This window comes from Toxotes jaculatrix, chromosome 7 (assembly GCF_017976425.1).
Source record: "Toxotes jaculatrix isolate fToxJac2 chromosome 7, fToxJac2.pri, whole genome shotgun sequence".
Classification (NCBI taxonomy): domain Eukaryota; kingdom Metazoa; phylum Chordata; class Actinopteri; family Toxotidae; genus Toxotes; species Toxotes jaculatrix.
In genome coordinates, this window is record NC_054400.1 from 18,528,340 (window position 1) to 18,553,097 (window position 24,758).

Consider the following 24,758-nt stretch of genomic DNA (forward strand, 5'->3'; position numbering starts at 1 on the left):
TTTCCAGAACAATTCTCCGAGACTCTTTTTCACTCCATATTGACTGAGAAAAATTAAACAACAATCAGAGGACATTTTTTTTCACATGTAGTGTCAATTTGCACCATATTAGCAGTGTTATGTGCAGGCCGTGACTAAATAACGAGGTGCAGGCTTTCTCCAACCCCCATGAGGTTCACAGAGGGCTGTGCTCTCTGCCCATGGCTGAGTCCCAATCATCCACCACTGTGATGGAGACAGGCCGGTTAATCCGCAATGTCATTGTTCTCAGACAGCAGTGGAGATTGAAGTGAGCAAATGCACAGCCAGGCGGCATTAGGACTCATTTCCCCCAGGCGCAGCAGTTGTCCTGGAGACGCTGTTGCAGGTTTATGGAAAGACTCGCAGGGATTGTGAATTAATCCCCTTGTCTCCTGGCTTTAATTATCCACAGACACACGTTTTAGGAATCTTTTGTACACAACTCTGGGCTGGGATTGAGGACAGGCTATGGAGAAAGGTGATAAACTCATCTAGATCCAGAGTGCTGTAATGATATAAAGTCCAAACACAGTGAGACGGGTGTTGTCCTGTAGATTAGGGCCCGGTGAATGCGGCAGATGGCAAGTGATCACCACAGAGTAGAGTGCTGCATCTCTCTAAACATTATTCATTACCTAAATGACAACAGCTGCAGCGGTAATACTAATATCTATGCAGAATAGTTAAGTATTAGTAGTGGGGTTTTTAGTTGCTGCTCTACCTCATACATCTCTTCTTAGTCAAAAACAACAACAACAACAAAAATAGACATTTATCTGTGTATATTACACAAACTAATGTGACTAAATTGAATATTTGACAAGAGACGGATGAAATGTTGGATTGAATAAATTTGACGTGTGATAAAACCCACCCTCTCCCCATCATCGAAATTTTTTTTAGTTAATCTAAACCATCATAATCCTTCTCATCTCAGACTGCCCCCCATCAATCAGTGTATTCAGTCAGATTACACATGAGATCTCAATCAAATTAATCCCATTGATTCGTGTAATGCCCTAGCCTCGACCTCTGTGGTGTCAAATACTCCAGGACTATTCCCATAAATCTCCTTCCGTGAATACCAGACCACGACATCTGCCACTGAAACATGCACAAACATCAATACTAAGCCTATACAGATACTAGCACCAGCCTATATTTAGCAGGCCAGCTCTACTGCAAGGCCACGGCTTACTCCTAACTGTGCTTATAGAGACTTTTAGACAGTCTTTACCCACACAAGACCTAAAGATGAGGGATGAGAAAGCCCGGCCAACATGTAAGCCTGGAATGCATCACAATACCCTGGCACCGCCTTTCACAGCCTGTGTTTGGTAACAAACGCAGCATTTGAATTCCAATAGAGGCCAATAGTGTATTGCGTTAAGGAGATTACTATCTGATGACAGTGTAAGTATCACTTTTCAGGTTTTATTCGGTACCAGTCCTTTCCACCAAATGCTGACCGGTGTAGCTATTGTCCCTCCAGACACTATGTGTTTAAAACTGCAGAGAAAAAGGTAGAAAAGTAGCAAAGCCAGCGCAACATGAATATTGAGACAAACTGTTTCTAAGAAGGAGAAAAAAAACGCATAATCCTAACTAAGGAATGATGAATTGTATTGTGCAGGACTGTTGTTATGTAAATATGGTACCTTTCTCCTCTGTAAAAACAACACCAGCTGTTTCTTCAGCAAACGCTTACCTTGACATTTCCTAACACTGCAATTTGAGCCCAAGGCAGAAGAGAGAGAAAAAAGTCGTCTACACTCTGCTCATTTAAAAAGAAAAAAAAAAGGTAACTAAGGTATAATTAGAAAGCAATGTCTCAAGCTATAGCCTGAGATTTGAGAAATTATTTTCCAATAAAAACAAGTCTTATCAGCCACAGCTGATCAAGACAGAGTTACTGTCACCACGCCACAGCTTCGGTCTTACCGACAAGATGAGAGCAGCGTTCAGCTGCAAAGGGCACACAGCAAGAGACTGCCTCCCTTTTAACATTTCACACTCCATCAAGCCCATTAGCAGATTGGATTTCCCAGCTCATCCCTACCACTGATTACTGATATACCCTACTGCCAGTCGAACCCCCTCTAATGACTCATCAGCTCGCCAGCCATTTGTCTTTTTAATGTCAATGATACACAGTGTTTGTGATCCTTACATAGATGAATAATTCATTGCCACAAGGCAGCCTTTGACAAAACTTACTTTGACCATCCAGACTTCATATTTTTGGTTTAGACAGAAGACTAACACATACACACACAGTCTGGCGTGAGGACAGAGCAGGTTTTCTCAGAACAGATGTCCAAAGCAAAGTTTAAACGGGTTTGTGGATGAACTAAATCTGGAAGATATCTTCAACCCTCAACACTTTCCATAAATAATAGCTATCTGCAGCTGAAGAAAACACCTTATGTATTCACTACAGGTGGAGGGAAGAGAAAAACAGTTCTTCCAGATGAACAGCAACATAGCACTGATGAATTATTTAGAAAAAAACACACTGTGAATAATGGAAAAGTGACTGCTAAGCTGCTCATTATTGTGGGCTAATTGGGCATCCTTTGAGCCATTCAAATGAGCTCTCTCCAAATGCATTTGTTGTTACTTAGGCCCCATACTCAGACTTGGTATTAATGTAATGCAAGATTAGTTATTACTAAGCTTTGACGACAAACAAATTGTTCCAACTAACGCACCAAGATCGTGCCAATAGATCGGCTCCCTAATCACCTGAACCCTGCAGAGAGAGAAGTGGCAGGGGTCCTGTAATGTAAGAAGAAAAAAAAAAAACAAAAAAACACCCAGTGTGGGCTTGGTTAAGCGGCCTGAATTCCATGATAAAAGAAAAGCATCTGCTTAAGTGTTGGTTGAAGGCCCAATCATGAAGTTCAACAGGCCCATCACATTTGCCGGAGCAGGACTGAGGGAAGGAGCTGGATAACGAGCGTCATCTGTTTTGCGCTGAGGCTCAAGATGAACAAAACCAAACTTTACAATTTGGTGAAAGGAGGCAATTCACAGAAAACCTGGTCAACACAATCCACTGGTCCACGTCAACTTAATGTTAACAAATTCATTTTGGTGCTTTTCAACAGAAGATTGTTTTACATCTTAATGTCATATTATAAATCTCTCATGGCTGACACGTGACCATCTGATGAGTAATTATAATGTAGTATGTTGCAGTGGCTTTTCTAAACAGCAAGTGGGTGACGCCTCAGCGAACAAAATAAGAGCTCTAAAACATTGTAATCCAAAAGAACCCAGCTCTTGTTTTAGAAATGACCAAATCAAAGTCAAGTCTGTGTTGACAGCAACAAATTCTTCAGAGGCAGCAAGCAGACTGGGGATTACCTGCCAAGCCCTCTCGTGAATGGCCTGCACTCACCTCACCTGGGCTGGTGTGGCACAGAGTGACTGGCCTGCCCCTCCACCTTGCAGCCGTGCTTCCCCTTGGCACAAGGTGAATGACCTACAGTATGCGTGAAGTGCTTGAGTCAGTCTGAGGAGAGAGCTGGGGGCCCAGGGAGACGAGAAAAAATGCTTGCATAAGAGAGGACAACAGAAGAAGGGTGTGTTCAGGTTGCCCTGTCTGCAGCTGAGGCCACAACAGCACAGGAGCTCAAACGAAAAAGCCTCTAACCAAAGCTTGAACTCGCTCAACAGACTGCACAGACAGACAGTGCTGTCACAGGAGCCTATGGTAGATTAAGATGTCTGCTTCATGAATGAATGCATACGTACACGTCGGGCCAGTGACTTCTTTCGTGATTATAATTTAAGCAGAGAAGACAATGAGCGTGACTGGTTCTCATCCATTTTTCATTTTGAAAACGAGTGGATCTAATCTCAGTGGGTTGTTAGTCTTAAATGACTTCCTGGGATGCTGCCAAGTTTGGAGTTCTGCAAACTAAGGAATTTTCCACTGGTTAACTTCCTAAATGGATGACATTACTTCAGTGTTATTGCACTGCTCGCTCCAATCAACGCACACTTCCATCACATCTGTTTCAGAGATGAGTTATTTCATGTTTTGTGACTGTTTTTTAGAGAAAGTTTTTTTAAAGGATTTTCTTTTTTTTGGCTGCACTGGGGCGGAGTGGCACACGAATTGTGGCAAGAAATGAAAAACTCCCTCAGTGCATTTTAAATTAAATGGTCACCACTCGGCCAACCGATTAGCCATCACAAATTAGTTGAGCACGACAACAATATTCTCAAGTCGTCTTGTTTTTTACAAACACCAAAATGCGACTTGTTACGTTCACTTTCAAGAGAACATCAGAGAAAAACAGTTTCAAACACATATCCCCTGATCAACTGTTAAAAACCCTAACATCGAAAGAACAGTGTTAAGCAAGGACAACCCCACAGAGGACAAATCCTCTCCTCACAGTGCCCCTGTCTACTGCATTAGAAACTTCACACGGCTGTAAGCGTTTTCCTGAGCGGAAGCAGCATGACACGAAAACGCTGACCTCGAGGCCACAGAAAGCGATCAAATAGACCTCAGTGCGGTGATGTGATTGAAAAATGAGGAAAAAAAAGAGAGGAAATCAATAATCCACGAAACATCAGCTCTATCCTTGGGTCTACAGACGCTAGCACGGAGTTGACTATAGTGGAAATTTTTGTCTCTGGTGTATCGACTGAGTGAGGACGAGTGAGGAGTAAAAGGGAGCGCTGAGAGATCTTGGACATTGTGTTGCTTAAGTAGGAAGGAGAAAAGCAGGTGGGTGTTGGAAGAGCTTGAGACTGGGAGGGTTACGAGAGTGGGAGTTCCTGCTTGTGACCGTCTCCCAACCACCTGTCTGCAGACGTGCCCAGAGGAGACCATAAACAAAAGTCTGCTTTATTCAAATGACACTTCAAGTTGGATCTCTAATAATGATAACATCCTCATTGACGGACTAGACAAGCACCAATCAGGACCGGGTATTTTCAAGTGGGAATGTCCCTGTTGAGACATTTCCGTTAAATTCAATGTCGTCAACACTTTGTTAGTTTACCTTTCGAGTCGTGAGGAGGTCAACTGAACACCACGTCAATGTGCAGTAAATCCATACTAATGATGCAAAACAATCTGGTATGAACTCTTGAATGACTCAGTGTAAACAGCGAAACAAAAACAGGAAGCAACATCTTCACCCACTTGTACATAGGACATGGTTCATCTGCAGCCTGACCTTTTGTCATGTTTATGTAAAGCCACCACACTCCTAAATAACCATCTTTATGCCTCCCTGTGCACTTATTAATCTTCGCAGGGGAAAGATGAAGAAAACAGATAGATGGGTAGCCGAGAGCAGGAGGACTGAATTGTATTTTTTGAAACCGGCTGCCACATCAGAAATTGTCAAATGCCAAATCACTGTGCACTTCCAGGACTTTAGAGGTCATTTTGACTGAAGCCAACTCTCTGTATCTGTAACCTGAATACTTTCACCAGATGGAAAACACAATCTGTTCAAACTCCCCCAAAGGGATTTGGCAAGACAGTGAGTTCACAGTACAGAAAAAAAAGATTACAATGACAAGTCTGATATGCTTTGGCCAAATAATGGGGAAATATGCAGGTCTCTCCACAGAAGAAAAGAAGCAGACATATTTATACTTTGAGCCATAAGACAACCGCCAGCAGAATTATGTGTGCATAATTTCTAAGCTCCACTGTACTCTGCTCTCTCCCCTCCTCCACTTTGTTTTAGTGGCCGTGTGAACAGCCGGTGGAAAAAAAACAAAAAAGACTATTTGTGCAGTGACAAAAAAAGAAAGAAAGAAAAAAACAGAAAGGGAGCAGGAGTCTTAAATTCAAAGTGCAGAAATCGTTTGTTTTCCCAGCAGCTCAGACTTTTTAATAATACACAGCAGACAGCCTGCGGGAGCTACATGATCACGTTTGGAAGAATAAAAGTGCATTTGCCGCAAACAGCAGGCTGGAACTTTTCAACAAGCACTTAAGCCAAAACTTTTCATGTCTCGGGGAATGTATTCAGAGACTCATCCTCTTTTATTTTCATTCTTACAATCCTTGCAGCCACTCTCCGAGCAGGGTTATTCCAGCGCGACTTAGTGTGTGTGTGCTTCAAATGTTTCAAACTGCAGAAACTATGTCACTCAGTACAAAACAAATGCACATTATGTTCTCTCAAGCCTTTTACAAACTACATTCACTACTGTCATTTCTCCCAAAGCGTTCCTGTGGCTGATCTCTGCAAGCTCCACAAACAGATTCGTGGCATGTTTCTACCTTCACATAAATAAGGTAAATCACACAGCGTACAACCAAAAAAAGAAAAAAAAAAAAAGAAAAGGGGGGAAAAATCTCACCAGCTTTACAGGGATCCTTATAGTCGATCGCCTCTGATGTGGCAGTGGGCTCCACATAGTAGCCGGGATCAATCGCTTCCAAATCGATCGCCAATATCACGCCGAGACAGGACAGAAGAAACAACCATCTCGCCGTGAGATCCATGATTGTGGTGGGGGAAACGGCGAAAAGCGAGGGATAAAGGTAAAGGAAGAGAGAGGGACGAGAGAGGGAAAGAGGGAAAGAGAGAGAGAGAAGAGTGAGTGAAAGAGAGAGAGAGAGAAAAAAAATGGGAGGTTTTTGGGGGAAACGAGATCCCTCCGGAGGGCGGGTTTTAAATCCAGCCTCTCTCCGGTGTCTTCTTGGCTCTGGGGGTAGTGATTTCTCTCCTCCAGCCGGAGCTCCGGGCTAGTGCAAGTACTGCCTGAGAAACTTTGATGATATGGCAGCTCCACAGGGGCGGTGAAAAACTGCCCTTTTACTCGGTGATGCCCGTGCGCATTTTTATTGCTCCCTAGTCGGTCCATCAGGGGTCCTTGGGGAGCTTATGAGGGGCTATAGTTTGGTTCACTGTAATATTATGTCTTTGTGAAGAATAGAAATTGTAGTGATAATTTCCCATTTGCTGCCACCACAGTCCAGTTTGTAGTGCTGATAGGTATTAATTCAGTATTAAATCAACAAAAGTAAAGATATTATCATATTTAGCTCTCTGGGGAAAGATTTTTTTTTTAATGGGCTGAGGCGTTTAACTGTGGCTCTCATTTTATTCATAAAAGTACGTAAAATTTAAAAGTTTAAATTAAACTGTACTGACCTGACAAGCCTGGGTCTTATTATCTTCCGTATCATTATATACTTTAATTTGAAGTTGAATAGACTCAAACATCCTCCTTAGCTTTTGTTTTCTTTTTTGCCTTTAACACAGACACGAGCGCACGTAACCGCCACGCAGACACACGCAAAGGCGCATTACGTACGCACAATTATTCTCACGTGCGCACTGCTCCAGCCACCCCCTCTCGCTATCACAAACACACGCGGGCACGTTAAGAACAAACAGACTGTGCTTGAACCATCTCTGGAACAGGCTTTACTAACATACAGGGAGTCACGAGCAGGTTGAGGTGAATACAGCGCCGCCTGTCGGTAATTCACGCGATATTACAGGCATCGATTTAAAATGGAAAGTAAGTAAACAGAAGATGGTTACGTACTCCGGCATATCATTTAGTCTGAGTATGTCAAAAAATGTTCGTTGTTTTATTAATTTATTTAATTCTCTGGCGGCGATGCCTCAGATTGCAAATCTAACTATAGACTGATCTCCTGAAGCCGTAGCCTGCGTTTATTTATAACATTAATTATATATATAATTAATCACGGAATCTCTTGTTTTTCATCTTTCCGTAACTTTAGGATTTTCTTTTGTTCTTGTAGTTAAATATTTGTATGTACAGATATACATAAACAGAGTAAAGTATATGAACTAGCTTTTTTTTTTATACCTGTGAATATAAATACATTCAATGGACAGTTATTTCTAGTTGAATGTAAAAGCACAAACCTGCATATAACATTTTCATCTGACTTGTAAAGCATATGACTGGCAGCAGCACTGCACAGTCTACAGTACATTCAAAACACATCACACTTAAAGCTTATGGTCCTACTTTTAGGCTCCCTCGCCTAAAAGACTAGTAGTGGTCTTTATAATTGGATATAGAAATCTTAGTGGTGATATCAGATGTACTGACTCCTCTATTCTTCTGGGTTTATTGAACCGACACCATGTCTCAGTGAAGATCACTTCACTAAGCTGAAATATTCTTCCCAATCTCACTGGATTTCACACACATCAAACTCTTTTCTGAAGAAAATAACAAAAACTGAGCTGTAGATGAGATTGGATGGACAGAGACCTCAGATGGATTGCACTGGTGCTGATGATGGGAGGTTATACCAGCAGCTCTGTTGTTCCCTGTCTGACTGGCATCAGTTATCCCTTCCCTGCCTATTACATACAAAGCTTGGCTTATGTAAGAGGAAAGCGACACACTCCTCTCTTTATCTTATCTGACTGCTGCCTATGTGTGGAATTTAAGACAGGATGTCTGCTGAGATGAGGGGGCTGTATTTATGCTGCTGCTGTAAACACATCAGTATAACGATCATGCATGAGAGTAATCTCCTTCATTATATTCTGAATAAGAGGAGTTTCTCAGCTTGCTCAATGCTACAAGTGTTGAACACACAGAAGCAAATATTTAGATTAGCAACAGGGAACACAGTTGTCTTCTGGCAAATCAGTTTTTTTTGTTTTTTTTTTTTTTTTTACTGCGGTAATTTCAAACAAAAAGTCCATATACAGTGAAGTGATGGCAGTGCAGAAGGGGAATATTGCCTTATAGTTAGACTATGGAACATGAGGTTAGAGAGGAAACATAACGAATATTGTTTATCGTAAATGCTGACAGACATGAACTGCTCATGTATTGCAGCTTTTGTGTGCATAGTACATATTATTCAACTTGAGCACTGCACAGTCAACACGGGGCAGCTGTGACGATATACTGTAGCTTCTGCGATCACGATTATGACCAACACTGACATTTAATTAGCTCTGAAATGTAGTTCTTACTCTACTTCATTTTAGGCATATTGTATCATGAAGTTCTTTGTCATAGTGAAAGAAAACTGTTACACGAAAAGCGTCTATTATGAAAAATTGTTCTAATGATGATGATATAATTATTATTGTGATAAATAATATCCAAACAGGGACTAATATTCAAATGTAGTAATCTCACAAATATGGAAATACATAGGAATATCCAGCTGTGACATCAAAATGCTCTACACTCAAGCTGACATTCCTGGTAATCATACTTATTTAGGACTATGATAAATAAGAGATATTATAGCAGGATGACAAAGGGATTTAAATTTAATGTACACTCAAAAAAAAAAAAACCTAAAGATTTCTGTCTTTTTATAATTGTGATGTACTGTGTTTGGTCAGCACCAAGAGTTAAACATCTGTCCTTTTACAGTGGTATTGTCACAGTCTGGGGAGGTTGCAGTTTATCCTTACATGATCTTTCCTAGAGGATAATATATGGTCATGCTGTATATCTGGCTGTCTGAACTTGCTCCATTGAAGTTAAAGGTGTAGGAAGAGAGCACAGACTGTAGCACGAGGTCCACCCATCTGTACACAGAGGTTAAGCACCGTAGCGGCTTAGCCACAACTGGCAGCAAATGCCTGGCCATTTCCAACCATCTCGACTGGGGAGCCCTCTGGAGGATGTGAGGCAGGTGTTCTGTGCGCTGTGGGGTGGTGTATACATCATTACAGGGAGGGTACAGTCTGATCAGCAGGCTTTGGCTCCCAGATGCCTCTGGCACAACACCAGCTTACATCAGGTGTATCATCACATGGAAACTGTGAGCTGAGATTTTCACTGCTGGAAAAAGGGCACAGCGAAATTAATTAACTCACAGTCCAGGAAATGTAATAATAATCCTATTTATATTGATGTCTTAAGAACAAAGAAATGCTTCACATTTGAAGCACTTTCTTGGCTCTAAAACAGACTGACAACTTCAGTACAAACAGTATCTTTAATAGTGTGTTTATTTTTAGCCATATCAGAATATTTTCAGAGATGCAGCTTCCTTTTGTACAAAGCCTCCTATTTAGACACATTAATACTCAACTGAGAAGGTCATTTTTACTCCAGATACTTGTGACTCTAAAATAAGTGGGCTTCTAAGAAACAAAAGCTGTGCTATAAAACAAACTCTATAAATAAATAAAGCAAAAGCCGTAGACCACACTCACATTTCATCGCCAGTGTCATTTTAAACAACAAAAAAAACTAGTGCTCATTACATGTATCAACAGCTTATTTGTGTATAACTTGTGCATTAATTGCAATGGTGAAGGATTATGCTCTAGACTTGCTTTTTAATTATTCATTACTGAATACACCAACATGTGCTGTCACTTTCGAGGTAAGTAAACAATTAAAACGTTGCAAGTGAAATGTGCCTATTTAGACAGTTAAACGAGACACACCTTGGGCTCATGGGTACGAGCCGGCGTCACAACCTCACCAACTTGGCTGACAGATCCCACTCTACTCGGCTGCCCTCCTCGAAGTGTCACCGTTATAGAAGTGGGGGCTTTCTGCCCTACTGACAACACACAGACAAAACTGCTCAGCACTAACAGCTACACATGCTAATCTCAAAACACACTAATATGGACTTTTACTTTGCCACAAAAGTTGTCGAACATGTTTGTGATAGAAGCGATCAGAACAATCTTTTTTTGCTTCATGGTTAAGTTAGCAAATTAAAACAATAGCAGGGCGTCGGACAATGAACATAATGAAAAATAAAAGCAAAATTTGGAGGTTTAGTCGGGAGAGAGGGGTGGGAAATACAACTGATTAAAAAAACAAAAAAACAAAAAACAAAAAAAACCAACAAAAAAAAAAAAAAACAGGAGCAATGAAAACATGAGTTTGATTCCAGTCTTTATTGTGACAACAATAACAGAGCTTGGGTAATGCTATATACTAATACTGTTATTGCTTTTTAACACTTCTCTGTAAGAGGTCCGCGTTCATATTTATGGATACTTTTAAAGATGATTTAATGGGAGGGTTTGCAAAATGTTAAAACATGAAGAGGCAAACAAAAACACAAACATGAAATGACAGCTCTAACAAACAAATTCGACAAAAGCAGTTTGGTCAACCTTATCAACATTGGTTTTAACTTAACTCACAATTCTTCTGTATCAAATGGTTTCTTACATTTATATTTTACATTCGCATCCATTTCTACATAAACATTATGTATCAAACACAAGCTGGGAGCTCAAAAATTTGACCTTACATTTCCCCATAGGTTTCCTTCTAAACAATAACACAAAACATGTTACATGCCGCTGATCTGGCTTTAGATGCTGTATAGCTGCACATCTGACAGCAGTCAGGCTCCTCCAGGCAAACTATCCCCACACACACACACACACGCACGCACGCACGCACGCACGCACACACACACACACACTCGACAGAGCTGTCCTCTATGATCCTTTCCTGCAACAATCCTCCCTGGCCTACAGACGTCCTGATCTACTGTTTCCAAAACAAAGGATGAATGAACCCTGGGCATTCAACGTGGCCGTCGTGTTTTGGCAGTTCGAGACATACCAGCGGTCTGATTTGTGATGTGCGCCAAGCCCGGCAAGCTGCTGGCAAGTTTGGCCAGCCCGCCATTGGTGAGGAGCTGGTGGATGGCGGTGGTTTTAGCCACTCCTCCTGTGGTGACCACAGGCACCGCCCGGAGCAGAGTACTGCTGCTGGTACCGACGGAGCTCAGGACCTGACCCTGGGGCTTCCCACAAACCGCCTGAGGGTGGAGGAGGAGAAGACAAACAGATAGTCCAACGTTTCCTCATTTGTGCGAATAGCAACAGACTGAGGATGGATTTCATCTTTCACTCCCATCAGTCAGAGAGGTAACAGCACATTTTCCTGCTGTTTGTACAACTGACATTCAGTTGCCACTTTATCAGGTACACAAAGATAAAACTCTAATGTGTTTATAATGTTTTGTCAACCGTTAGTGATATAAATGGTGCAGACAAAATATTTGAAACCACTCTCAGTTTAGCAATAGAAGTCCACAAAACCACGAGCTACACCCTCAAAAATGAAACTGCAGTTGAATCAACACAACCTTAAAACGGTTTTAACAAAAACTGGGAATCATAACCTTCATGAAGCTAGGATTTACTGTATGACTGTTGTATTAGTTTTAGAACTAATGAAATGGAAAATGAGTGTACTATGTATCCACCTGTGGATATGGTAACATGAGCGACGATCTCCTGCTAATATAAAAAGCAAGAAATCAAGTCATCTATTACACTCTGTGTCCATTCTCTGCTGTTACAACATGCTAATTCTCCCATACACACCATTTACATGCTCAAACCAGTGTTTTTCCATGTTTTGGCCAATCAATAGTGAACAGACGAGCAAAGTCCTTCGAACTTTTTATGTAATGTAACCATGTAATCAAAGAGGTACCTGGGTGCTGCCTGTGTTGGCGGCTGTGGAGGGCAAGCTAGGAGCTTTGGTGATGATCTCCTGAAGACTGAAACTTAGGCCTTGAAGCAGACTGCTGGCGGAAGGTGCTGTGCACAAACACAAAGACAAATCAATCAATCAAGCTGAAATTTGGGTGAAATCAATGCCAAGCAAATATTAACAAATCAAACTTCTACAAACTGCTCCTGCCCAATACCCAGACAGGCTTGAACTAGATGGACACACACACACACACGCACGCACGCACAAACACACCATATGAAAGTCATGTCCAAAGGGTAAGGTTTGGGACAGTGACAGACAGCAATGGCGCAAGAGGTGATTAATGATCATGTTTGCTTAGTTATGTTGTCCTCGCACACTGTTCTCATCCAGTGTTCAAAACTTTTCTACAAAGCGGTTAAAACTGCACTGTGTGTTGAGGCTACTGCTCAGAGATTAGCTGCACAGTTGAGAGTGCAAACAGGCGTGCAGGGCAGAACAGGACACAGATACCTTGGGCAGTAGCCGGAGCTTGCGCCTGGACTGGTGTGGAGGACCCTGACACCATGCAAGGCTGCACGCTGCTGAATGAGCTGGAGCCTGGGGACAGGGCACCAGACACCTCTGAGAGACTACCAGACCTGCAGTGACACACATAACCACCAAACTACTCAGGAGCTACCCCGGCAAGTGCTGTTTGGCCATCACTCAGCTCCCAAACTCTGAGTACACCACTTGTCAGTCTCTCTGCACCAGACACACTTTTGTCCAATAGGGTGGGGTGGGGGTGGGTGTAGGCATGGTTAGGGGTTTAAGCGCTCTACACTTAATGTGCCTGTGTGTAGGCAAGGCCCGACAGCTTACCGCTGGCCTGTAAGAAGTCCAGAGAGCTCCTTGGCTCCAGCCACAGTCTGTCCCACCGTCACTGTTAAGGGCTTCCCAGAGACACCCACTGCATGGAAAGAGGAGAATATCAGGATAATCAGTTATTCTGCTTTGGGAAAAAGATTCAAGATCAAATGATTGTCTGTGGGGAAAAAGCTCAAGCCCTCAAACAGTTACCCTGCACTGGACAGTCATGCATTACAGGTACCATACTTTTTCAAGAACTGAAAAAATGGCTTTCAAAAAGTCCCACATTCACTTTAAATTGCATAACACACAAAAACATGTTTCTCTCGTTATCATTCCATCTAGAGATCTGTATGAAAGGGCGAACGGCTCAAAACTTCTGATTTTTCCTGACCCTGTCTGCTGACTGCTGATTTTATCAATCCACAAGAAAACAAAGGACATTATCTGTTTACTCAAACTAACAAGAAAGGCCAGGCATGTTTTTCCTTCAAAGTACCACTGCTAATACAGTCTCATATGCAAGTAATGAAGAATACAAGGTTTTGTACCTTCCTGTCCAGCAGGGTTGATGGCGCCCCCTGCTGACTCATTCTGGGAAACAATGGTCACCTTGATCTTGGCTCTCTTGGAGGCCTTGCTTGGCGTAGGACTAGGAGTCTGCCGCCTCTTCCCATGGGACCTCAGTTCATCTCTGTCAAGGCCCTCCATCTGATCACTGGTCACTGGCACTGCATCACACAAACATGCAAATAAACACAAAGGTTAATTTTTACACAACTTTCAATTGGCTGTGACAGTAACCTGCTCTGCAAAAAAAGAAATGCACAATTCCAAGCATGTCAATAAGTGCTTTCGTGCAGTGCAGTATTTCAGTATGCAACATTCATATAAATTTAGAGCAATGTAAACAAGGAAAGGAGTGAAAAGAGACAGAGGAAAGAGAAAGGAAGAGGGATAGACACTTACCAAAAATACAAGGAGGGGTGCCAGGAGGAAGATTTTTCCTCACAAGCATGTTTTGTTTCATAAAAGCAGCAAACTGAGCTGGAATGAATTGGAAAAAAAGCCGGAAAGGAAAGTTGCAGGAAGAGAAGAGACAAGAGGATGAGAGGAGAGTATTTCAGTCACGTTCCATCTTGCCCCATCAGATGTCGTGACGTGATAATCTCTTCAAAAGAAATGAATTTACAATCATTTCCACATAGCAGACCCCCCCCCCCCGCTTGCTCAACTCGCACAGCTTTTGCACAAGCTGAGGTGAATGATTCATTTAACAAGTTTACATAAACAAAGTGGAGAAAATGTGAGAGCTGTGTACACACAGGTAGCAAGATCCCTGCGCACATGTGGGTGAATGTGAATGCTCGCAGTGTGTTTTCAATGCACCCAGCACCAAAGTGTGGTGGTGAACTAACCTTGAGCCTGCTTGTGAGTGAGCACTGTGCCAGAGCGCTGCATGTGTGTCTTTAGGAGCTGTGTGGCTGTGATCAGACTGGACTTCTGTGCCGGAGACAGACCAGAAGTCTTGGGTTTGGGACTTGAGGTGGGACTGCTACAGACACTAGACAGATCCTGAGGATGCAGTAAAGAGGAATACCTGATGAGTAATGATTTATTAATGTCATTCATTGAACATGTAGACAGTATAAACCCATTGCTGTTAATATTCATGAGATATGCTTTAATTTGAAAGACCTAAACAAAGTCTGCATATTAGAATTCCTCCCAAATGCATTGAACAAAATTGTACATAATTATAAATGAAAACCAAACCGTCAACCAAAGACACAAAAACAAATACACATACAAAATAATAATAATAATAATGTTATAAAATCCTGAGCTTCTGAGACATTTTCAGTCATACAGAGTTGGCAGGAGAGAGAGGTATTAAAGCCACTCCCTCAAAAAGCCACTATGCAGACTTTAATCCAGAATTCTATAAATCCAGTGAGTGGAGGAAATGAAAACCTGTCATTTAAGAAAAAAAAAAAAAAAACTCGCCAGACTCTTGTCTGGCAAATGACATTTTTGCATTATCTGGCATTTTTCTGTACTCATCAAAAAGGAGAAAATGTGACAACCTGTCAGTTCAAACTTGGGGAAGACACAATAACTTTCAACACTGTCATCTCTGTTGGTCAAAAATTTTCCCATTTTGGGGATACAAAACCAACAAAGCAATCATTAGATGTGATTGTATCCAATCATTACTTCATGCAGTATTAGTAACTTTTAAGTATTTGTTAGTATTCCTATTATAGTAATCAGATGAAGCCCTGGTGGTTCATCTAAGGCCTAAAAGTAAGCCACACTTCAAAACCCTTTGAAAAACCTTGGTAAAAGTAGGTGATGTTAACTGACCTCTGAACCCGATGGTGAGATGGGAACTCTTAGCGCAGGGGAGGAGGGTCGTCCTCTCTCCATGTCAAAGGGAAGTTCCCGTCGAGTCCTTTTCTTCTTCTCTGTGTCCAGGTCCCTCATCTCCCCTGAACCATGACTGTGGCCCTCTGCCCTTGTGAGGACACCTGACAAGAAGTCAGCGATCTCATCCTGCAGAGCAGTGAAGAAAAATGCTTCTGTTATCAACATCATAGTCATAGTGGCACTGCAGAGGATGAGACACACTTCAGAGAAATTTGATATTTCCAGTTACAAGGACAAACCTGAACGCAGCGGTCCACCATGGTCTGTGTCAGTCCCTCCGATTTCATCTTTGCTGAATTGATTCTGTGGAAGGATACCATTTAGTGTTCCCACTGAATCACATTAAAAACTTACATTCTGCTACTAAGAATATGATATTACTGACCTGAGGTTGTCGTCAGCTCCTCCCACCACCACCATGCTGTTGTCTGCCCTCAGCTTCTCTCTGAACTCCTCCATGCCTTCTATACTACACTGCAGAGCGTTCTGGCCGACCACAAATAACACTGGGGTCTTCATGTCCAACAGCGGGTCGTCCACATCCTGCAAACCAGTAGCAAATCAACAACTGAACTTTGACCACCACATTCTAATCACTTCATCACTCCCAGTGTCCCAGTGAAGGTTTGTGCCAAATTTAAAAGAATTCTCTCAAAGTGTTCCTGAGATATCATGTTCTCCAGAATGTGATGTACGGACAGATGGACAACCCGAAGACGGGCACGCCTTCGGGCACGCCTGTTGCCGGTGCAGAGACATAAAAATGCATATCATTGGGAGATGATGATGCTCTAGGCCTTACCCCTCTTGGCCCATTGACTGTTAACAGGGGGAAGCCAAGACACACCACAGCAGTCAGATACTCCATGAGGGATACCTGTAATTAAACAGTTTTAAATTAACTAATGACACTGTAGAGATTTTAAAAAATTGCACTTTTTCATGGGTGAAACTTGTTTAGAGACATATCAGACAATACAGATTAGAGATTATAAGAAGTCTTACATGACAAGCGATGAGAGCACCAGCACTCCAGCCCACCAGGATAATAGGTTTATGGGGGAAGTGACTGTGAACCTGGTGGTTAAATTTATAACACATAATCAATACAGCTGCTGATGTATCACATGCAAAAAAAAAAATCAAACAAAACAATAAAAGAATCTGTATTCTAAATGACAATTTTTTTTCCATTTTGTTGTTGAAATAAATTGCTGACACAAGACAAGGCCACAACGTTGAGTCATCATTGATGTAAAATTCTTACTTAAGAAATATTCTTGTTTTACTGGTTTGGCCTGTGCATCGCCATCTTTCATGCAATAAAAGCCATTTCCACTGTGCACATTAAAGACAAATGAACTACATTCAACTACATGAATTTTACAAACACCATAACAATCATACTGTCACATGTGTACAAAATAAAAAAGCAGAACGACTTACCTCCATGACCTTGGCCCTGACAGTACCCAACATGTGCTCTAGACACTGGGTAATGCCAATATTGGCACCGCTGTTAACATGAGTGTGCACTGGGATGACCTGGCATTGAAAAAGCTGTTTTAGTCACCTTTCTGAGAGAAATTAGTACAGTATATTCTTGGAGATTTAAACGAGTGACACTTCAGACCTTTCCTAAACAGGAGAGCTGCGACTGCCAGAATCTCATCCGCCGTGAGGTAGAGAGGGCAGGATTGGTTGGGCTTGATGGTGCAATTAGGATGAGAGGGGATCCAGGAAGTTTGCTCTGAAACATGTAAGAAAACAGATAGGGAACTGGTGTTAAACTGTTACAGATCATGAAAAATGAAGTGCAAAAAGCTGTATAATAGCGTTTTAGAAACGGAGAGTGAATAGTTTAGTTCTACCGGTTTGTTTTGAGACAGAACTCCAACAGCTGGGTCCCATGGCCGTTTAAGCAGGAGTGACAGAGCCTCTGCACTCGGAGCTCCAGTCTTTGCCGCCGGCAACAGCATTCTGTCAATCAGCGAGGGCAACTTCCCAGACACACAGAGAGAGAGGTCATAATGAAACAAGGATCAAGCTTGCACAGATGCTGCGACACATATCAGAAAACATACACCATTTCTTATCCTTCATTTAATTACAGACATAATACCTTGCTTTTGAGTGTCTGCAGCACATCCAGGTAAGCAGCAAGCATGGCAAGACTTAAGGATTCAATCATGGTGGTGTGTAACCACTGCGTCAGCTTGGTGTCCCAGTTTACACTGGCTAATGCATGCCGCACCTTCCTGGCACACTTGTCTACGGCTATCCTCCGCAAAATTGGCTCATTGGAAGCCTGAGGGGAAAGAAGACCACACAAGAGATTCAGTGATTTTTCAACAACTGTTAATTTGCACCGTAATTTAATCTAAGTAGCAAGCTAATAAATAAATAAATAAAATCAGTAATGTCATTCCAACAATGACAATTTACAAATGGCTTTAATCTCACATTACTACGCAGGATGAAGCGATAATACAAAAATAGCCCTAAGAGGGTTAAATTATATTTGATGATAAAGAAAATAATGGTTAACTTTTATCGTGCAGTGTATTTATGCAAACCCACAGGAGTCGTGGAACAGCCCGCACTGTGGACCATCTTAAAATCTGCCACACCTTTCAAGCAACGGAGCCATCTACCCTCTGAATGTTTTTTTTTTTCTGGGTTAAAGTAACAATCTTTACTACACATGCACAAACTTTTTTTTTTATTTCTCATGCAGATTAATTATACAAGTTAACATTTGTTGATTTACAACTACAAACTCATAAACGGTGCTGAAGAACACACGCAGTCTTAAATTTGAGCTCTTGAGAACATAATTAGTTAAAATAACCACAACTTACATTTTCGTTGGCTAAACGGGCAAGTCTTTCAGCTTGTAGAGCTTTAAGGACTTTATTAAACAGTTTGTTCTGAGCCACTGACCATCCAGTCCTGAAACAGAAAAACAATAATGTTAAGACAATGAATTGCAACTGAGATGGTTTCAGTCATAATGTCTATGCTCGATGAACACAGGTGTGAAGTACCACAGAGGATAACAAATCAACAGTGGATTGCTGCAGATGTTTGATTACTTGTTTAAATGTTCTTCCCAGTCATCGGGGGGAGGAGGGCTCTCAGCAACAGTGCGAGCAAACAGGACATGTCGCTCACACTCCTTCATCACACTAAGAGCTTTCTGGTTATCATACAGAGGAATAGGTGTTGACGTGACCGTTTCCACATCAATTACAGAATCAGAGTCTCTGCAGACAAAAAACAAACAAAAAAAAAAGTTACTGCAAAGCAGTAAGGTCGATGACACTCCCAGACGATAGCCCTATATCTACTGTAATTCAGTCACTGATTAAAATTAGGACTCACGACAAGGCTTCAGGCTGGCGACGGGGGGTAACAAACAGTGTCCTTGTGGGCCGGGCGCTGCTGGCATCTGGGTGAGCATTCCATGGCTTGGCATAGCTGTGGTCGAGAAAAACCAAGTCCAGCTCTCTCTCATGAGCTGACAGCTGGAAAAGCAAGGATGTGCCCATCTTTCGTGCCGATATCTGGAAATCCTTATCCCCACCACGATGCATCCTCTTCCTGGGCCCTAAAGGGCCCCGGGAAGGGCTGAACAACTTGTGTGGATTCAGACCAAGCTGGAAGAAAGGATAATTTTTTATTTTAAATAGGCTGAGAAAACAATTAATTTATTTCTGTGCCTTCTACTAAAGGACTTAATGACAGATTTTACACACAAACATCAATTTACTCATCATGACATTTGCTACACAGCCTGTAAAAGCATGTTAGAGCTGCAATTTAAGATTATCATTATCAATTAATCTGACAATTGTGTTCTCACTTAACCAATTTTTTCTTTAGAATATTAGTTCCCAGTATAACTTCCCACAGCCCAAAGTGACATCTTGAAATCGCTTGATTTGTCTGTCCATCAGTTCAGAATTCAAAAAAATTATATAAAATCGTTTATGACAAAAAAAAGCAGCAAATTCTTTCATTTGAGAAGTTAAAACCAGAAAATCTTTGACATTTTCTCTTGAAATGCAGCTAAAACAATACCTCAAGTCTGAGAAAAATTGCAAACTAATTTTCTTTCGATCAATTGACCAGCTCTAAAACATAAGTATAATGTCTTCAGTGGCTCTGGAAGAGCTTTGTCTCAAGTCTGGGATAATCAATGTTTTCCCAGCTTGGGCCTCATTTTGAAAGTGTGTGTTTTCTTTTATTATTATGAATTTTATGAGTCCCCAAAATGTATGTGCCATAGTAAACCGCAACAGTACTTATCTAGAACGATGAGACAATTTTATAAAGCATAAGCGTAGTAATTTCAAAAACAAAAATGCCAAAATGCACTGGTACTGGAGCCAGCTTCTTGTAAACATAAATATACTTAGGTATATACTGGTTTCATTAACTCCGCAATGTCAATAGTAATTCGCATACCTTCAGATGGTCAAAACGGGACATTTGAAAATGATACCTTGAAGTCAATGGAACTGGTGGACATAATTCATTGCTTTCTGAATTTTTATAGACTAGAGGACTAATCGATTTATCAAGAAAATAAACAGTCGATAAGGAAAAAAAAATATTAGGCTCACGCTCCGACCTGCAGGTGCTTTGTCCACAGAGACCACCACCCACTACTGCCATGTACTGGATATTGTTAGCTTACATAATATATAGCTGACCTGTTCTGGATCGAATGAAACTTTTAAACCAAACATTAGCCCGCTGATTATATAGACCGACTCGTTTATGTGACTAAAAGCTTAACAAAAGGCTGTGTAAAAGCGAGTGACGGCTGGCCTACTATGCTAACATTAGCATAGCAAGCTAAAACAGGGTGGCGCTAACGCTGTTTTGCTGCTCACCTCTTCCCTGTATTACTCCATCTTCGTCGTGACGGTTTAAACTCTTCTTCTGAGGGAAAATACAGAAAAGAGGAACGTATTTCTTTGCAAGTTTACAAATTAAATAAAACGCCAAAATTTACTGCGTGTCTCCCTCACTTCCTTTTGTTATGCGACTTGTTGCCATGTTGTTCTCCCCATCCCCCCTTTTCTCTGACTCAAGAACAAGGAGGACAGTCAGCGCTGCGTTTCTACCAAACTGGCAACCTTGTTAGTGGCGCGTGAGTGAGTGACGCAAAACCTGGCAGGGTGGATCTGGATCATTTACTCCCTCCACACAAATGATGAACACGTTAAAATTAACCCATTTCATTTGAATAGCTTCATACGTTGCTGTTTTAATATGCAATTTAAATATTCTTACTCACTTGGTTAATTTACGAAGTTGAAATCATGGAGTCAGGTGTGTTCACTTCATGAGTCGGTTCCAGTTTAGTCTGCTAGAATGCGCAGTGCCACCAAAATATAGACATTTGAGTTTTTAAAAATTATCTAAAATTCGTTTAAAGGGGCAATATGTAAGTATTTTAGTTTAAAACATTCAAAATTATCAACTGAATGCAAAGAATTTACAGTTTTTATGTTATGTCAAAGACGTCTAGGATGTGTTGCATAGATATTTTATGTTATTTCTACAAACTTAGAGCAAGAGCTTCATAAATACCTTTATTACACATTAAAAACTGTATTAATTTCAACAATTGTACTGTCAATATCACCAGAAAGATGTATCTACGTGTTCACAACAGGATTTTTTTAATAACTGTGCACCAGGCAGTTACAAATCTTAAAATGAACATGAACTATTTAAAAACAACTTTGTCATTGTTGTGCACTTTGTTGTGCAACGTGCTATTTATTGTTTTTTTCTGTTGAGACATGCTCAAGAGACTGTGACCTCTTCCAGTGAACTGACTGCTCCTCCCCTCTCTTTATTTAATTCCAAAGGTCCCAAAAGGACACACTGTTTAAAAAGAGAGAGTCCTTCATTACAAATCCAATAATTTTAACCTCTTACCTGAATACCTTTCAAATCTGAGAAGTCTGACTGCCATAATGGTAAGTTTTGATTATTTAATAAAGTTTTATGGCAGCTGTTTTGTTTCTTGATTTTTCTTGATTCCATAAAGTAAAGTGGATAATGGAGATAAAGAGAAGTCCATACCTGTGGATTCAGTTTGTTCGGATCAAATGTTAAAACTTTAGTATTTGTGTCTGATTTCCTGTGAAGAAATATTTGGTGCTGGCTGTGCTGCTATGTGGTCTACTGTCATTGTCCAACACTCAGTGCTATTTTAAGAGCGTGAAACCAGGTAAAAAGTTTTCTTCATAAGAAGAATATTAAAAAAATCACACGTGATGCCACATTATGACTGTGCTGAAAACTTTTTCTTTCCACCTATAGGTATGACCCATTGTCAAGATGATGTGGATAACACATGGCACGCAATAGGATCTACATGGAGAAATAGTAACTGTATGAACTGTAGTTGCAGTGGCTGTTGTGCTGTGTAAGTACACAGAGCATATTACATTGTTTGAGCACAAAGAAAAAGTATTTATATGTGTATTTGCGTGTTTACTGTCTTCTGTTTACTGTTTGATTGCAGATATCACACCCCACGTCAGTTCCCTGACGACTGTGTATCAGTGTTTGACTCACAGGCATGTCAATACATAGTGCACAAAAAGGATGACCCAGCAGTACAATGTCCAATTTATGCTGCAGTAGGGAAGTAATGCAGTCATTGTTTCGAGTGGTTTGGTCTGAGGGTCTGAACAACCCCTCACTGAAAATAAAATACTGCTACAAATAAAATTTCAAATAAAGAAATAAAGAAATCATACATTTCTTCTTGTGATTGTGATTCCTTGTGATTCCACTAGCTTTATGAAAGTGCTATATTACATCGCTGGAGTACAACTCAATAGGAAAACAGACATTTGTGTTTACAAATTAATGAAATACTTTATGCATTGTGGACTGGGCGGCAGTTGCCCCCGCAACCTAGGCCTGGACCCAGATAAGCAGCAGATGATGACATGACACTAATGAAATCAGATTTTAGTGATATTATATAGAGAGTTTAGTTGAACTTCTTAGTCATGTTGCTGCTGTTGCCTAAATCACAGAGGCAGCTCACTGGTGATGCTGAGTCATGAGGATTCATCTGCTGGGGCCCTTGAATGTCTGAACAACATTGGCTAAAAAAAAAATGGCATGGCAAAAAAATAATACGATTAGTGTTTTACCAATGGCTGTAGTGTTTTCTTGTGGTATGAAACTTAAACCAGTAAAATTTCTCTGTATTTTTTTTTAGAATAAAATAATTTTGTTTTGTAAGAAATCAAACAAGTAAACTGATAACCAATCCTTAGACGACCTACAGTGACTCAACTTACTGGAAGTTACACACTGGTTCAACCACCCCTCCCTCTTGTTTAATGCCAAAGGTTTCTGTACTTTCCTGTAACTGCGCTTTGTTTTAAAATAAAATAGGTGTCCAGTATTTCATTTTGGTGTCTTTTCATGAACTGAAAGATGTTCCTGTAAGAGATCTTTCTTCATGAATGTTCATATAAAATGACATTCAAAATGATTACCCATTCTACTTGATTGTTTGAGAAGAAATTTCAGAGTCATTTCCAATTTAAGTACTCACTGTAATACAGGGACGTCTTCATTTTGACCTCACGCAACAAGAATTTGTTTTAAATGATGATTTATGGTTGAAATTTCCTTGATTTTATTTTCATAAAATATGAGTGTGGACAGGTAGCCTGGCTTTGTCCAAAGGATAATACAATCTGCCTGTTTTTGGGGGAGCAGTGGCAAGACTCTCTAGCTGTAAAACATGATAAAACTGTGGTATAGTTTACAACCCCATGTCTTACACTGGTGTCACATTAGATCCCTTTCTAATGTGAGGGGACCTCTTCATGGCCAGTATGGATAGCAGGAATGATTATAGCTGCCAAAAACTCTTTTAATAAACACATGGGAATGTAAGTAATGTTTCAACATAGGCTTGAAAAAAATGTGAGCTTATCCTTTACAACTGTAATGTGTGTTGTTCCTGTGAAGAAAAGCTTGGGTCTGGCGTTGCTGCTCTGTGCTCTCCCATCACTGTCAAATGCTGTTTGTTACGCAAAGACTGCGAAATCAGGTAAAAGGAAAAACAAAAAATGAAAATTAACACATACACACAGCCATGCTATGTATTACATAGCATGGCTGTGTAAAACTATTTACCAGCTTCTTTCTACTTTCTACTAGACATAACCCACTGTCAGGATGATATGGATAAAACATGGCATGCCGTAGGATCTCAATGGAGAAACAGTGTATGCATGGACTGTACTTGCAGTGAGTGCTGTTCTGTGTAAGTTCACAGACTACAATATTACAGTGTTTAAACGGAAAGAAAAAACATCTATCTGTGTAATTGCATGTTTAATGTCTACTGTTTACTGTTTGATTGCAGATTTTTCAACCCCCAGCATTTCCCTGATGACTGTGTGAAAGTGTTTGACCCAGAAATATGTCAATACATACTGTACAAGAAGAACGACCCATCTGTTATGTGTCCAGTTTATGCAGGAGTATTGAAGTGATGGGGTTATTGTTTTGAGTTGTCTGAAGGTCTGAAATATTTTCTGTTTTTGTCTTTGTTTTTTTTTTTGACAATAGAATACTTCTACAAGTAAAATTTCAAATGACTAAATAAAGAAATCGTACATTTCCTCATACCTTACTCCCTTTTACTTATCTTTGGTTGTATGACAAAGAAGATAATTTCTAAAATAGAACACCAGAAACCATGTTAAAGGGACATTCCACCACTCTGAGGGGAGCTTTAAGTGTCAAGTTTGGATGTTAGTATGCTAGCATTTGCTAATTAGTGCTAAAGAGAAATATGGAAACTGACGCTGACACTGGCTGATGTCATTTTGCAAATATATGGTCATTAAGTAATGGACAATGAAAATTTGACCAAATGATGGCCCTACAGGAAAAGTAAGGGGATTACCAAAATAATTAAGATTCATCCTCTGAGGAACAGGAACATCTGCACA

At 40.7% G+C, this 24,758-nt stretch overlaps 4 protein-coding genes across 15 annotated transcripts in view; 2 read left to right on the forward strand and 2 right to left on the reverse strand.

Moving 5' to 3' along the window:
* The window catches only part of bmp1a (bone morphogenetic protein 1a), a 30,272-nt gene extending 23,515 nt beyond the window's left edge, over positions 1 to 6,757 (reverse strand). The window contains exon 1 of one of the 3 annotated variants that reach the window (XM_041042089.1): positions 6,367 to 6,757. In XM_041042089.1, the coding sequence (XP_040898023.1) occupies positions 6,367 to 6,511 (145 nt within the window). In that variant the 5' untranslated portion in view covers positions 6,512 to 6,757. The remainder of the gene's footprint in view (positions 1 to 6,366) is intronic. The other 2 variants (XM_041042090.1, XM_041042091.1) reach the window with 2 other exon arrangements.
* Positions 6,758 to 8,158: 1,401 nt separating this feature from the next.
* kansl3 (KAT8 regulatory NSL complex subunit 3) lies at positions 8,159 to 20,822 on the reverse strand. 10 transcript variants are annotated; one of them, XM_041042239.1, is made up of 22 exons: positions 20,643 to 20,822; positions 19,126 to 19,400; positions 18,837 to 19,007; positions 18,603 to 18,693; positions 17,864 to 18,049; positions 17,613 to 17,741; positions 17,375 to 17,491; positions 17,188 to 17,286; positions 16,747 to 16,818; positions 16,544 to 16,618; positions 16,127 to 16,284; positions 15,981 to 16,044; positions 15,679 to 15,867; positions 14,730 to 14,886; positions 14,281 to 14,358; positions 13,863 to 14,042; positions 13,324 to 13,411; positions 12,973 to 13,100; positions 12,457 to 12,563; positions 11,575 to 11,773; positions 10,428 to 10,543; positions 8,159 to 9,810 (listed from the first exon to the last, which is right to left on the reverse strand). In XM_041042239.1, the coding sequence occupies exons 2-22, from the start codon at positions 19,335 to 19,337 to the stop codon at positions 9,808 to 9,810; spliced, it is 2,619 nt and encodes an 872-aa protein (XP_040898173.1). In that variant the 5' UTR covers positions 19,338 to 19,400; positions 20,643 to 20,822; the 3' UTR covers positions 8,159 to 9,807. The 10 variants fall into 10 exon arrangements, with proteins under 10 accessions (XP_040898173.1, XP_040898170.1, XP_040898172.1 ...); XM_041042236.1 differs by having other exon boundaries at positions 8,159 to 9,813; XM_041042238.1 differs by having other exon boundaries at positions 10,428 to 10,546.
* An 839-nt stretch (positions 20,823 to 21,661) lies between these two features.
* Positions 21,662 to 22,533, forward strand: LOC121184865 (beta-microseminoprotein). The gene is made up of 4 exons (XM_041042770.1): positions 21,662 to 21,740; positions 21,913 to 21,994; positions 22,087 to 22,192; positions 22,292 to 22,533. The coding sequence occupies exons 1-4, from the start codon at positions 21,738 to 21,740 to the stop codon at positions 22,419 to 22,421; spliced, it is 321 nt and encodes a 106-aa protein (XP_040898704.1). The 5' UTR covers positions 21,662 to 21,737; the 3' UTR covers positions 22,422 to 22,533.
* Positions 22,534 to 23,745: 1,212 nt separating this feature from the next.
* On the forward strand, positions 23,746 to 24,427 carry LOC121184397 (beta-microseminoprotein-like). Its single transcript, XM_041042035.1, has 3 exons — positions 23,746 to 23,848; positions 23,959 to 24,064; positions 24,167 to 24,427. Exons 1-3 carry the CDS (start codon positions 23,746 to 23,748, stop codon positions 24,294 to 24,296), a joined length of 339 nt encoding a protein of 112 aa, XP_040897969.1. The 3' UTR covers positions 24,297 to 24,427.
* The last annotated feature ends 331 nt before the right edge of the window (positions 24,428 to 24,758 follow it).